This window comes from Anopheles arabiensis, chromosome 3 (genome assembly GCF_016920715.1).
Source record: "Anopheles arabiensis isolate DONGOLA chromosome 3, AaraD3, whole genome shotgun sequence".
Taxonomy (NCBI): domain Eukaryota; kingdom Metazoa; phylum Arthropoda; class Insecta; order Diptera; family Culicidae; genus Anopheles; species Anopheles arabiensis.
In genome coordinates this window covers 7,072,457-7,085,649 of record NC_053518.1, presented here as the reverse complement: position 1 = coordinate 7,085,649, position 13,193 = coordinate 7,072,457, and the positions used below count along the sequence as shown (strand labels likewise).

The 13,193-nt window shown below is 47.7% G+C and overlaps 1 protein-coding gene across 1 annotated transcript in view; it reads right to left on the bottom strand.

Moving 5' to 3' along the window:
- LOC120902478 (protein bowel) overlaps nt 1-13,193 on the bottom strand; it is a 41,889-nt gene that overhangs the window by 20,455 nt on the left and 8,241 nt on the right. The window contains exon 2 of the mRNA XM_040311243.1: nt 2,851-3,678. Within this exon, the coding sequence (XP_040167177.1) occupies nt 2,851-3,665 (815 nt within the window). The 5' untranslated portion in view covers nt 3,666-3,678. The remainder of the gene's footprint in view (nt 1-2,850; nt 3,679-13,193) is intronic.

Below are 13,193 nucleotides of genomic sequence, written 5' to 3'. Positions count from 1 at the left end.
CGCTTGATAAATTAACTCCGATAAGAGCAGTGCAGTGCCTCGCTACACCATGCAACATGCAGCATGCCAGTGCATGCTGGTGCAATAAAGCTGCTTTTTTTTGGGGGATGATGGTGGTGAGTTGTTGCTTTTTTCTCTCTCTTTGGTTGTGTATGCTAAACTCAAACGCATCCTGCACCGGACGTGATGGTGTCGTCATTGTTTTTTTTTTGCTCGCTTTACGCTCGCCTCGCTCCGTTTGCCTCCCTGGGGCGACTGCCCATTTGCATATTAATGAGCAGGCAGGATGTAGTGTGTGGATCCTGCGTGGAGGATATCCCGTTGCAAAACTCAATTAAAGTCAGCGCTGGGATGAAAGTCGAAAATGAGGCGAAATTGCTAAAAGTTTCCAAAGTGGCTTCAAAAAAACCCCATTGCAATGTTTCACTTTGAACTCACAAACACACTTATGTGCATGGTGCAACTCAGTTGATCAGGTGTATTTTTCGGTGCATGTTTTGGGCAACATTAATTGGCAACACTTAATGCAATGTTGACGTGCATGGAACAAAGTAAATGGGTTTGATAATGAGCGACGGTTTCAATTAAATGTCGGCAACTGTTTCTGCTCCTACGGCTGCTTCGCTTATGACACGATTACACCATGTTCTTCTTTGCCTCGCTACTCAGAACGGAGCAGCATTCGAGCAAAGTGTGAATTAAATTAGGATTAAGGTACGAGATAATTCAAATCCACCTCCCCCTTTTATTCACTGTAAAAATAGCACTTTATTCCTTTTTCTTCAAACCTCAATCAGCCCTGAATGTGTTTTCCTTCCCACAATCGATCTCAACCAACCGGAACCCGGGCACTCCGGCCCGGCAAACGGAAATGGAGCGAAATTATTGCAAAATCGATCGTTACACCATTGCACACACAGAAAGACTCGCAAACGCCCTTCCATTGCCAGTTCTATTCCTGCCCGGAATGTGAGAAGAATATCCATCGCGTCCCGATCGCGTCCAGTTTCGTGCAATCGTACAAGGGGGGAAACAAACGGGCAAGCAGAAATGAAACAATTGCAAACCATCAAAACCGGAACGGAAGAGCCTGACCATCGTGCCGAACAGAAATGCAACCGTAACCACCTGTTGTTACGCTAATTTTTGTGTTTCCACTGCTTCGGCGGGGCACTTCCACCGGAAGATAAGGATCGGGACGTGATCGGTGATGGGTTGGCAGCGCCATTTTATGAACACACACCACAAAAAAAAAAGCAAAGAAGGAAGAAACGCAAACCATCCAACCGAGCCACAATTTATTCCATGTTTTATTTTTGCACTCTTTTTCGATCAATTTAGTATCTCTTCTTTGGCTGTTCTTGTTCTGTTTTTTTTTTGTGGAAGCAAGATGCACTTAAATTGCTTGTGTGTGTGTGTCTGTGTGTACATAAACGCTCCGTTAATTACAGAAGCGCAATGAGAGCCTTTTTTTTTGTTCGATTCCTTCTTCTTGAACGGTTTTCCCACTCCTCGCACGCCCTAACGCGTTTAATTTCAACACAATTGCAACCGTTTCGCTTGCTTTTGTTTGCTTCCGCACTTCCGGTGCATGCTGCAATTGAGGTTTTGTCTCGCTTTTCTTCTCCCCCCATAGGCTACCAATGTTTGTGGCCAATGTTTGTTCTGGTTGGCGTTTATGCTTGGTTTCCACATACGAAATGGTGTTCCCGCATTCGTTCGAACGCTGTGGGTAGTAATTGTGGAAATATTTATCTCTTAGAGTGCAATGTTCCCAAGATGGTGGAAAATGGGATTGGTTTCTGGTTGTATTAATTGCTTTGCTGAAGAAAAAGGAGCTTTAAAATGCGCTTGCAATAAGCTACCGGCATGAGCATGCTTGAATAATTAGCAATTATTATAATGTACGATCAACAAAAACAGCACCGATCTACAAGCGGGAAACCTATTATTGCCAACGCTTCCAGCGCTATAAATCACAACCCTATCGTTCGTGACCGCAACCGTCCCAAAAACGCATGCTACCTTTAACATGATGTTTTCCGTGTTTCCCGACACAAACTCTAACCACAGCCTGGGGCTCCGACCCGAACCAAATTGGCACGCAATCTGGCGTACAATTAAAACCACGAACCCGCACAGACGGCCCCGTTTTCGCTCAATTTGCGTTTGCGTGCGAACCATACACGTACGTCACCTCCTGTCACCCTGCTGGGGGTTGAAGGTAAAACGATGAGTTACAGAAACGCAAATCACAGTGACATTTACACGAGCAAGCACACGCAAGTCGCCGGGTCGGGCCGCTGCCGGAACAATTACCAGCCAAGCCGCTCGGTCTAGGCACGCGATTTAGACAAGACGCCCCTGGTTGGCCGTTTAGGCGTGAGAATGCTTCTCAACAAGGGCCCTCCATTTTTGCCAACCGCTTGGAGCGGTAAATTAAAAGAGCTCTGTTTTAAAACTGCTTAAGAATACATTACAACACGAAACACTCAACCGGGACGGCGATCGATCCCACGGGTTCTCGTGGGGCTGTGCGTTTTTGTTTCTTTCTTTCTGGGAAGGAACAGATAAATCATCGTGAAATCAGTTTTTTTGTGTGCCCGAGGACACGCAAAAGATAATGATGCCGAACGTGGAAAAAGGATACGCAGAGGGATCGATCGTTAGAAGTTTTGGGAGCGTGTTTTTGGAGGGAACAAAATTGATAAAGCGTAATTGGCGGTTTGCGCACGGGAAAAGCCTTCAGGGAGACGGTTCCCGCTTAAAGTGTTGCTGCCCCTTGAGGAGGGCTTTATTTTTAGGATGCCGAGAAATTCAAATTACACTTTACGTGAAAACTTGTCCTACCTGTGATCGCGTAAATGATCCTGCCTTCGGAACGCCTTCAGACAGATGTCACACGAGTACGGCCGCTCGTCCGTGTGCGTCCGCTCGTGGATGAGCAGGTTGTACGATTTGGTGAACTGGCGGTTGCAGAACTTGCAGATGAACTGTTTCTTGGGCCGGGAGGCACGTCCGGGCGCACGCAGCAGTCTTCGATCGAGCCCGGCATGCATGCCGGGTGGGACGCCCGGTGGGTAAAGCCCTACGCCGGCCGGTGGGAACGTGAAAGTGCCGGCGGACGTGGGCGATGGTCCCGGACCGCCAAGGAATGCCCCCGGCGGTGGATAAATACCGGAAGGCGACTGTACCGGTGGACCACCGGGGCGTGGAAGTAGCATGGCGGCGGCTGCCGCTTCCCTCAACGCGAGCTCTTTGCGCTTGTCGGCCATCATGGCCATCAGTTCGTAGCTAGAGCCACGCTTTGGGACACCTTCCTTGGACAGGCCGTCCGGTGGACCTTCCAGCACGCCCGGATAGAGGCTGGGTCGAAGCGCTCGGGACGGTAGCACCGGAACAAAGGCTGAGCTTTCCCGTCCATGGTGCTGGGGCGGACCACCTCCGGACGCCATCATGTGATGCTGAAAGGCCAGCTGGCTTTCGTATCCGCTCGAGGAGGAGGACGGCGTTCGGGCACTGCCACTACCGGAACCGCCCGACGAGCCACGGATGGTGGGTGAGGTTGGAGGGCCCCCGTTGCCGGCGAGGAATTGATCGATGCGCGACGATCGGGACAGTGTTGCGAGACCGCGGTCGTCCAGCGTTGGACCTTCGGTGGGCATTTTGGTGGCGCGTCTGGAGAAGAAACAAGAAAAAACGGGAATAATAGAATTATAAAATTGAACCAACGTGAATGCTAAAATGAGTTAACGGTTGAAAAAACGACCAGAAAGGATACTTTTAGCTAAGGCCTCGAAATAGAGATATACAGGTCTCAACGAACCCGTTGCAAACACCCGTCGATGTATGAGGAAGATATCATTTTGGCTAACGTACACCCCAAACACATATAGGCGTTTCGCCCGGGCGTGGTACGATCGCGGCCAATGATTTATTGAAGGCTTCTCTCGCTTTTCTCTCTCTCTTTCTCTCTTCCTGCTGCTGCTGCTGTTGTTGTTGGCCAACAACACGGGTCACGGGAGATTCGGGGTGTTTCGATTGCATTTTTCGTCAGCACCCTCGCAGCCAGCCAGCGCACACACTAATATGCGCTCTGTTGCCTTCGGGGGTTCTGAACAAATATTGGTCTTCGTTCTTTGCCTCCTGCCACCGGCCGAGGTTCTGAGGCAAGATTGTTGCTTTTGGGCCCCGCCCGCCCTGCTTGTCTGGTGCGTGTCCGGTTGAATATATATTTTGGCCAAACGTAAACATTTTCTCTGCCACGGTTCGTCCTTTTTTCCCTACTCATGCACACACTCCGCTGCTGCTCTGCTGGCGAGGTTGATAAGCTTTCAGCGAGAGAAAGAGTGTAAGTAAACAATCGACTCAAGAGCGAAGGGAGAGAAGAAAAAAAACGGACGGAGGAGGAAAGAAAGCACAACAAGGCAAGGGCCACGCCAGGCCCAGACACATGCAATCTAACGCTGTAGCACCATAAAGCATATAGGCACTGCTGCAGGGCTGTTGTGGAATGTTTTCGGTGTGATGTGTTTTTGTTCCATATGCATACACGTACACACACACACTCATCTCCAGTAAGCAAGAAGGCAGCGAGAAAATTGGGAAAGAATTAAAGAACTACATCGCGCTGCCAGGGCACACAGGGCTAAGGGGTGTGCAAACAAAACGTGACCCAATCCTACCGAGTCGTGCCAAGTCGAGGGTGGGCGGATTGTGTACGTACGTTTAAGTGTTCCAACGCATCAAACCAACCCACTGCGCACATACGACGAAACTAAATCCACGTGCAAACACGAGCAAACGAAATGAAATGCAGCTTTTTTGCGATAGAGAAACATTAATACATTTAAGAGGATCCTGGTCACGGCACCAACGAGTGCAAACATCAAATAGTGTGTTAGGAGTGATAAATTGAAATTAATAAAAAAAAGTAGAACAATCAAACTATTGTATGAAGCAGCAAGAGCAATTTAAATAATGCCAATCCTGGTCACGGCACCACACATTGCACCAAAACTCTTAACCAACACGCTACGGCTTATAGAAATAAATTAGCTTTTAATGAACGCATCCATAAAGCGTTGGAAACATGACATTGTACTTGCTGCAGGGCAAACACTACCAACCAACACGGAAGCTTTCGAAATCAAACGAGAAACAAAAAGGGGAAACAAAACACGCTAACACAACTTGTTCAAACTATCAAGTACAAGCCGTTGTTCGGTAGTTAAATTAAAATCTTTAATTACCAAACAACCCATCCAATAAAGGGGAAAAGGGGCGAAAGTGTGTGAGTGGGCTCAAGTATGTGTGTGTGTGTGCGAGAGTGTGCACCATCAGCACCGGAACGAAGAAAATGGCCCCCGCCAAACGCCGGTTGGGAGCCGGGGGCCGCGCTGGTCGTATAAATCAACCTGTTAGCTACCTCACGCCTCATTAACGCTCGCGCAAAGTAACTACAGCCAACACCGGGCTCCATGGCTACCGGACTCTATCGCCTACTCGGACGCCGATGGTAGGAGGATTTGGTGCATATTTTTCATACATCATCCTCTATCTCCTCACTAGTGTGCCACTTGTGTGTGTGGTGTGTTGTTAGAAGCAACAGTAGCAAATAAAAAAAGAAGACAGTGTGAGAGCGAGAGGGATACGATACGAAGGGAGGAAAATAAAAATGGAAACAAATTTACGGCCAACACCTCGGTACATGCCATGCCGACACGCCTGCACGGGGTCGCCAAATCCCCGAATGAATTAGTAATTAGTAATAAGGCAACAAAAAGACAACAGCAAAACAACGGGCCAACACAACGCCCCACGAAAAAGAAACCCAACTAGGGTAGCGTCACTTGCTTTGCCCTCTTCTCCGGGCTACTTTTGCTACCCAAATCTTCCGATAAATCATTTCCCAGCTCAACCGTGAGACGTGTAACGTGTTTTCATGTGTCGCTTCGCATTTTTTGCCTGCTTTTGGGGGTGCTTGGGTGGAAGGTGACCTGCGAAAAGCGGCAGCACCGGCCCCAACATGCATTTTTCTTCATTTTCATTCAGCACCGGCCGGGTGGTTTGGGGCCCACCCGGGGTGTGTAAGTGCACGTAGTAGCAGATCGCTGCTTCCAGTGGCAATGGCCCCGACCGACACACCCGTGATTGTAAGTGAGGCGAGAAATTTCTCATTTCATTATTTATTTATTAAAATTTATTCCCTCCAGATAAGGCGTGCCACCGAAAACGGGTTAAAGCGAATACACTGCGGCTCACAGGTGTGTGTGCAGTGGAAATGGGGATTTTCATTAAGCAAAAAGGGGCAAATTGGAGATTGGAAAGAAAGAGTAACATGCTAAGTTTGCAATAAAATCTAACAAACGTGTTCTAAAACCCATCCAACCATGCGTGTAAGCTTTTACAGAAAGCGGGGCGGAAAGAATGGGGGGAAAGACCGTGCAAAGGAAAGAATGAAAATGCGGCACCACTTACGGGTGCTACAATTGCACTTCGAATGCTCAATTGCAGTGCAGTAGAACCCATTTGGCGATGCACTTTCCATCACACACAATGCAGCACACATCATGCTCGGGGCAAACGAAGGGAGAACAAACCGAAAAAAGTAAAAAGGCTATGGCCTGAAACTGAATCGGATCATTTCTTGGCACCCGTGGTCAAACATGATTCCGGACCATTTGTGTCTGGGGGGAGCCAGCCTCATGTTCTAACCCGCATTCGATAAAGTGGAAACTGGAAAACTGTTGGAAGAAATACACACACTCCAATGCACCTGGTACACGTTGGAGAGGATCGTACGTGTATTACACCACACGGTATGCTGTTAGTGAAGCAAGGGTCAGGAGAGAGAGAAAAAGCACCCAAAGCAGTGTGTATGTGCAATGTGCAACCACACAATACCACCTTCTCCCCTCTCTGGTTGGCCTACATTTTGTTCTCTCCCCTGCACAAACGGTGGAGGTCTGTCTGTGTGTGTCTGTGTGTACTCGTGTGCTTTTCTTATCTTATTTGAACACCTCCAGCGTGGGGTTTGAGCCTGGGCTGGGAGCGTTACCGTGGCAGTGTTTGCTCACGGTGTCGGCGTTGATAACGATGCCACTGGGTTGGCTGCCGTTGTACTCCGATTAGAATGCTGCTGCGAGTGCAAATAAGCGTGGTGCAATAGCAGAAGCTGTCACCAACCCAAAAAAAAGAACGAAAACTAACCCCTTTTGTAACCATTGCCGGTGATTGTTGGCCCGAGGAGTACAGAAGTTTTGTAAAATCCCCTGGATGAGCAAGAGCTTGCCCGTTGTTGGTAAATATTTTATGACATGGGTTTAAATTTTTCATCAGGCTAGTAAACTGTTGTGCAAGTTGTTGGTTTGTGGCGGAATGGGATGTCCCAAGGAGGTTAGGATATACGTAACCGATTCTGAAACATAGCTACATCTTTTAAAACACAATATTTGTATATTTTGTTTTATTCAAAGTGTGTAGAAGCTGGAGTATAAATCACCAAATTGAAAGCATTTTAAATGTACAACGTCAACCCAAATTTAAAACAATATCCTGTCAAATCATCTTCTACAACAACCCCAACAAAAGCACCACCATATCGTTTCTCACAAACCTGCCAAAACAAAATCATACTCAAAACAGATACGAAAATTAAGGCTACGGTGGGCCCCCTGCCGTCAACAGGCTCGTAAAAATGGCACAACTGCGAAACGGCACCGAAACAGTTGGCCCCATCTTAACGATTCATCGGAACGCTTATTTTTTTCTGAGTTGGTTGAGTTTTTTTGCTTCCCCAACACATCCACCGAGTTGTTTGGGTTGGCAATAGGGTCTTCCGCTTTTGCTACTTTTTATCTTATTTTTATGACACTTGACTGAAATGAACTCATTTACGTTCATCACAGGTTGGGACGTTCGTTTTTTTTTTGTCCGCTGCTGCTGCTGCTACGTCTTGTCGTACGTGCTCTGATGGGATCTGATTTGTTCCTCTTCTGAAGCGCTTCCAAGGAGAGCGTCTCTTGCGGGCTGCCGATGAAGACGACAGGCAAGCAAAAACTTATGCGTGTGTATCAACATAATTCCAGGCCATGGCTGACGCGGGCGAGATTAGAAGCATTTTTTTGTCTACTTCTTCTCCCCTTCACTGTTCACATACGGCAGCATGCGGTTGTCGCAGATAATGAGTGACGGGAGTGGAATTGGAATGTTTCAGTTTCAGCACGTTAACCTAATTGCTGATCAAGCTTGTAGAGGGGTTCATTTTTTGTTGTTGTTGCTGTATTCTCATTCTCGTAGACACAATTCACACGCGTCAGATTTCAGGTGACGTGCTGTGAGCAAAATGGCGGGCTTTTTGTGTGCTCCCTCTTCTTCAGCTGTAAGTAATTAAAACGAGCGCTTAGCTTCAAAGCATTTGCAGCCTAAGCGTTAGCGCATAATATTTCTTACCCCGAAAAAAGCGTCTAATAGGACCTCTCCCAAACCTGTTGCGCTGTTGATCGGATCTTAATTTTATCAAATCGATCGCGGCACCGCCATCGCATCAAATTAGATTTGGAAAATAAACCTCACCCGCAAGATCGTTTCGTTGGGGAGATGCGCCTGCTGGCATTCTTCGCTCGCCTCTTTTCGCGTGATTTATGGTGCACGATGATTTGATCGTCTTGGGCCGTCGGTTCATCCTCATCGCCTCACCGCCAGGCTCACCATCTGTCGCTGACTGAAGACGGACGGTTCTTGGCCATGGATCTGGAGATTTCGATAAATCAACGCAGCTCCAACGCGCGCGATCGCGGCGCGATTCAATCAAACTGATTGTACATTTGCCAGCCCTCGGTGAGTAGGGGGACTCTCCTGGTGGTCCTACCCATGGTGGTGATTTCGGAAGACGGGACAGGAATTTCGATCCCCCCCTCACCCCGAGCGGCACCATCTGGTGGTAAGGTGTTTCTTTTCGTTTTCATCATTTGCCTGCATCAAGCGTTCGCTTCGTTCGTCAGGTTTTAACTGTGACCTCTCATCGGAGGTCTGTGTGTGTGTGTGTGTGGGTGTGTGTGTGTGTGTGTCTGAGTGTGTTTGCTGAGCCAATCAGTCAGGAGGAAAAAAGGCGGCATGAACCTGTGGCCCCTACGGCATAGGGCGAGTATCGGTGTGAGAATGTCGAAAAGGTTTATCGAAGTGTAGAGCTTTCCTTTAGTTTAATTGCAACGAGAAGTGAGAGATTTTTCGCCACAACCGAGTAATGGCGATTTTATGACCAATATTTTGTATTTATAGCATCAATTCGAAAAACCGCACAAGATTACGGCCCTGCTTGTGTGTGGTATAAATGATCAACCGTCAATGGGTTGTCTCATCTTTGGCGGTAAAAAAAACTTTCACCTGGAGCACCGGGAAACCGCAAGCAACGTAAGAGCTGTTGAAAAATCACTTCCAAAATGGCTCGTGAAACGATTTTCAACTACAACTGTAAGGTGAGCTATGCGATCGGTTGATCATTCGGTCAACCATAAAGCAAACCTCCCTGAAGTAGTTGTGCAAAACCGAAACCGATAACTCGAGCTGCAAATTTCTAATACCACACAAGCCTGTGTCCGTAGTTGTTGTGGTGCAACAGGCTCAAATAAATAATAAACATTCCTTTGCTTCCCTCTCTCTGTCTCTCTATTCCTGGTACTGCTTGGTGCAACCAAAAGACTCTCCGTGCAAAAATTTATGATGTCACTCGGAGTGAGCACACAAAAAGCGTTTCCAAACCCTTTCCCCTTAGTTCGAGAAACCCTTTTCAAAGCATAAGCTAAACCACGAAACCACGATTTATTACACCGCAGGGTAGCAGCAGTCTCGGCTTGCGAGTATCGGTGCGAGGAAACAATGGCATCGATTCATCTCGACAGGCTGTTTCTCCCAAGTCCCCCGGTTTTTGATGACTTCATTCCCTTAAGGATGGAAGAAGTTCTCGTCCGCATCAATCCATCAAGTAAAACGCTACTTCTCGATCGAACAACAATGTTGGGCCGTTTTGTATTTGATGTGTTTTGTTCTTTGGGGTTTTGTCGGGCTCTCTCTCTCTCTCTCTCTCTCTCGGGAATCGTTTGGTAATTTGATGCCATCGAAACGAACCGCTCACAGCTAACGCAAGGCCTTAAAGCAATTCATTGGTGGCCAGCCAGTCACATTAAATTTAAACATTATGTTTGTGTTTTGAACCGATGCAACATTCTACAGAGACCTCCAATGTTGTTTCTCTTAACGAGTTGTACTTTGTTAGCTTCCAGTAAGCTGGAACAAGTGTTTGTTGGAGTATATTTCGCTTCTGGAATTCTGGATATTGAAGGTTTCATGAAACATGTTCAAATGTACTTTAAAATGCTATTCTGGGTTGTACACAACTATTGGAGCTTACCGAAAGCGATTGTACCTCTAGACATTGTTCTCCAAAAACAGAGGTTCTTTACGGCTTCTTAAGTCTCCCTCGAAGCAACCATGGTCCAAGGACCCAACGAAGGTGGCCGATATTTGACCCAACTTCTCCCATTCCAATCTTCTTCCAAGTGATTGCACTTACTCACAAAGGTCCACCGTCATATTGTGCTACTTTTTAAGAGCTTCTGATACCTCTCCCGAAGTAGACCACACTGTCCGCCAAACTCTCCCTGCAGTGTCCTCACCGTCACCCTAAAAACTCTGAGCCCAAAATTGGCACTCCACACACATCGGGGCGACTTTTAATGTGCCGCGATGGCGGTAAAATCCCACCCGCAGACGCTGCCGGAACGCTGGCTGTGCAGACCTTGACTGGACGACAGTAAATGAACGGTGCTCGAGGCGTTCGAGACAACGAGCTCTGTTTTTGGCAGTACAAAACGTAGCCACTGACTACTGCCTTGTTTTTGTGACTTGCTCTTGGGACGGTTGCTGTCCGTCAGCGAAAGCGGTTGGCAGCAGCCGTTCGACAGCAGGCTCATAACTCACCCTCGAGCGACATTAAATCGACCGTTGGACGGGTGGCGTTTTTTGATGGATTAACACATGACATCCGGAAGCGAGCCCGATGTTGGACAAGTTACACAGAAGTTAACTACCAGCTTTTAGAGACGGGTGTCTATTGATTGTTTATTTTTATTTCGAATGTTTCAAGTGTTGCCTATGCTGTGGATGCAATTGCTTCCTCAGGGTTCAATTAAATATTGATCTCAAACACAAGAAACCAAATCCCGAACCGAAATTTCGCTTAATTGTTTAATCGCTTTACCGGGATTTAATCCCATGATAAATCGAAAAACAATTACACTCGCAGAATCGGATTTTGCTTTTGTTGCTTTAATTGAATATCTGTCATTAAGGTTTCCAAGGATTGCACAGAAACCAGCAAAGCTGAGAATTGAATCTCGCAATCTCAGGATGATCACACTTCCAAAGCACATACAGGTACGCACGTACGAACGAAACAATTAATTCGCATGGTGGAAAATCATAAATTACAATTAAAATATTTTCGGTTCTGTTGTTTCCGCGTTTTTTCCCCTTCATTCACACCTGCTCTCTCTCGCTCTCTCTCTCTCTACTCCCTGCTTTATCTCTCTGAGGCAATCCGATTTAAATCCCACCACCAGCCCGAGTTTTCGAATCTTCCAAGAGTTCAAGATTCGTCGTCGAGATCTTGAAGATTCTTTTCGTAATTCCGTTTTGGTCGTCCCATTCCTCGACGGCGCGTTGCGCGGCCAAGAAAGAGAATTCCTCCTGCGCTCGAAGCAAAAGCACGTAACGAAGGCGCATTTGTTATGGTGCGCGCGCGAGATGCGCTCGATCCGATAAGATGCTGTGCCCCGGGACCGGTTTGAAAGGTGCTCGCGGGGCGAGCGGGAGCGCGAGAAGAGAATCGGAGCTCGCAGCGTGGTGTGGGATGTTGCGTTAGAGAAAGATCAAGCTTGAGGAAGGATCACGATCAGCACGGCCGTTCGTTGGTTGACGAGCAACGAGCGCACAACCCGAGAATGCGTCAGCAGAAATAGTCGAGAGAGTCGAAAAGTTCAACGTATCCAAACATCGAACAAAACGATCACGAGCCAGCATGCCTACGGCAGCAAGGCCCGCGCGGTCCGTCTCCACCCGCCATCTTCTCGGTAGGGCTCACGGGGAGTAGCCTTCTTTTCACTGGTGCTGCTGTGGCTGCTGTGGCTGCTGCTCCTGCTGCTTCTTCGACCATTGCCGAGGCCAAATACTTTGTGTTATGCCTCAATAGGACGGAGCCGTTGAAGAGGTTGGTGGACGCTGTGGCAGTGAGATGACGGTGGGTCCGAGGAGAAGTAAAATAAAACTGATTGTTATCTTAACATTTTTTTTTCAATTTATTACCGCCTGATTGGTATGCGGACCAGCGACCGAGCCGAGCAGCAAACAGCAAAGCACAGAGAACGGAGCGATACAGAGCGGAGTGAGCGAAGCCCTCTTTTGCCCTGTTTTGCGTCTCCGTGGGGACGATTGTGGGTGAAAAGTTGGTCGGCAAATGATAGGTTTTGGGGAAGATGAAAAGCAACTCCCTCCGATCACGGCAAACCCCCACGGACGCGGAGATCTTCCCTGCTGGTGTAATAGACCAGGATCAAGATAAGCGCAACCTCGGAGCAACTACCCTTTGAAGATTTGACAGCAGGAAGGCAGCAGATCAGGGAACGGTGTACGTGTTTGAATGTCCACGATGAGCTTCCTTTTTTGCTGTTCTTGTTGTTGTTGAATCTCCTTCTCTCAGATCACAAAACGTTCTACGTCACTCTGTCGATCGTCCACAAGCTCTTTAACGGTACCGAGACGCAATGCTTGTTGGAATGCCACAAATCAAAGTGCTTACAAAATGAAACATCTCACCACACCCGCCGAGCTCCAAGTTGCCCAGAAGTGCCCAGAAGAGGGTCTCAACAGCAAAGTAGTAGTTGCGGTACGGAAAAGCTCTATTACAAATCACGCAACTCTGCAGGCTCCTGCACCGTGCGGCGATAATTTAATAGTTTTGGAAATAAATTAATTTAAACTAGCACACAGAAGACGGAAGAGGAGGTTCCTCCGACCATCTTCCGCCAACAGTTTTGACGAGGGGGAAAGCATCTCCAATATCTGCGCAGGTCGCACAGCTGGGAGTTGTGTAGGAGTGACCATAAAATCCAGCAATCAGCAACAGAGTTTGTTCC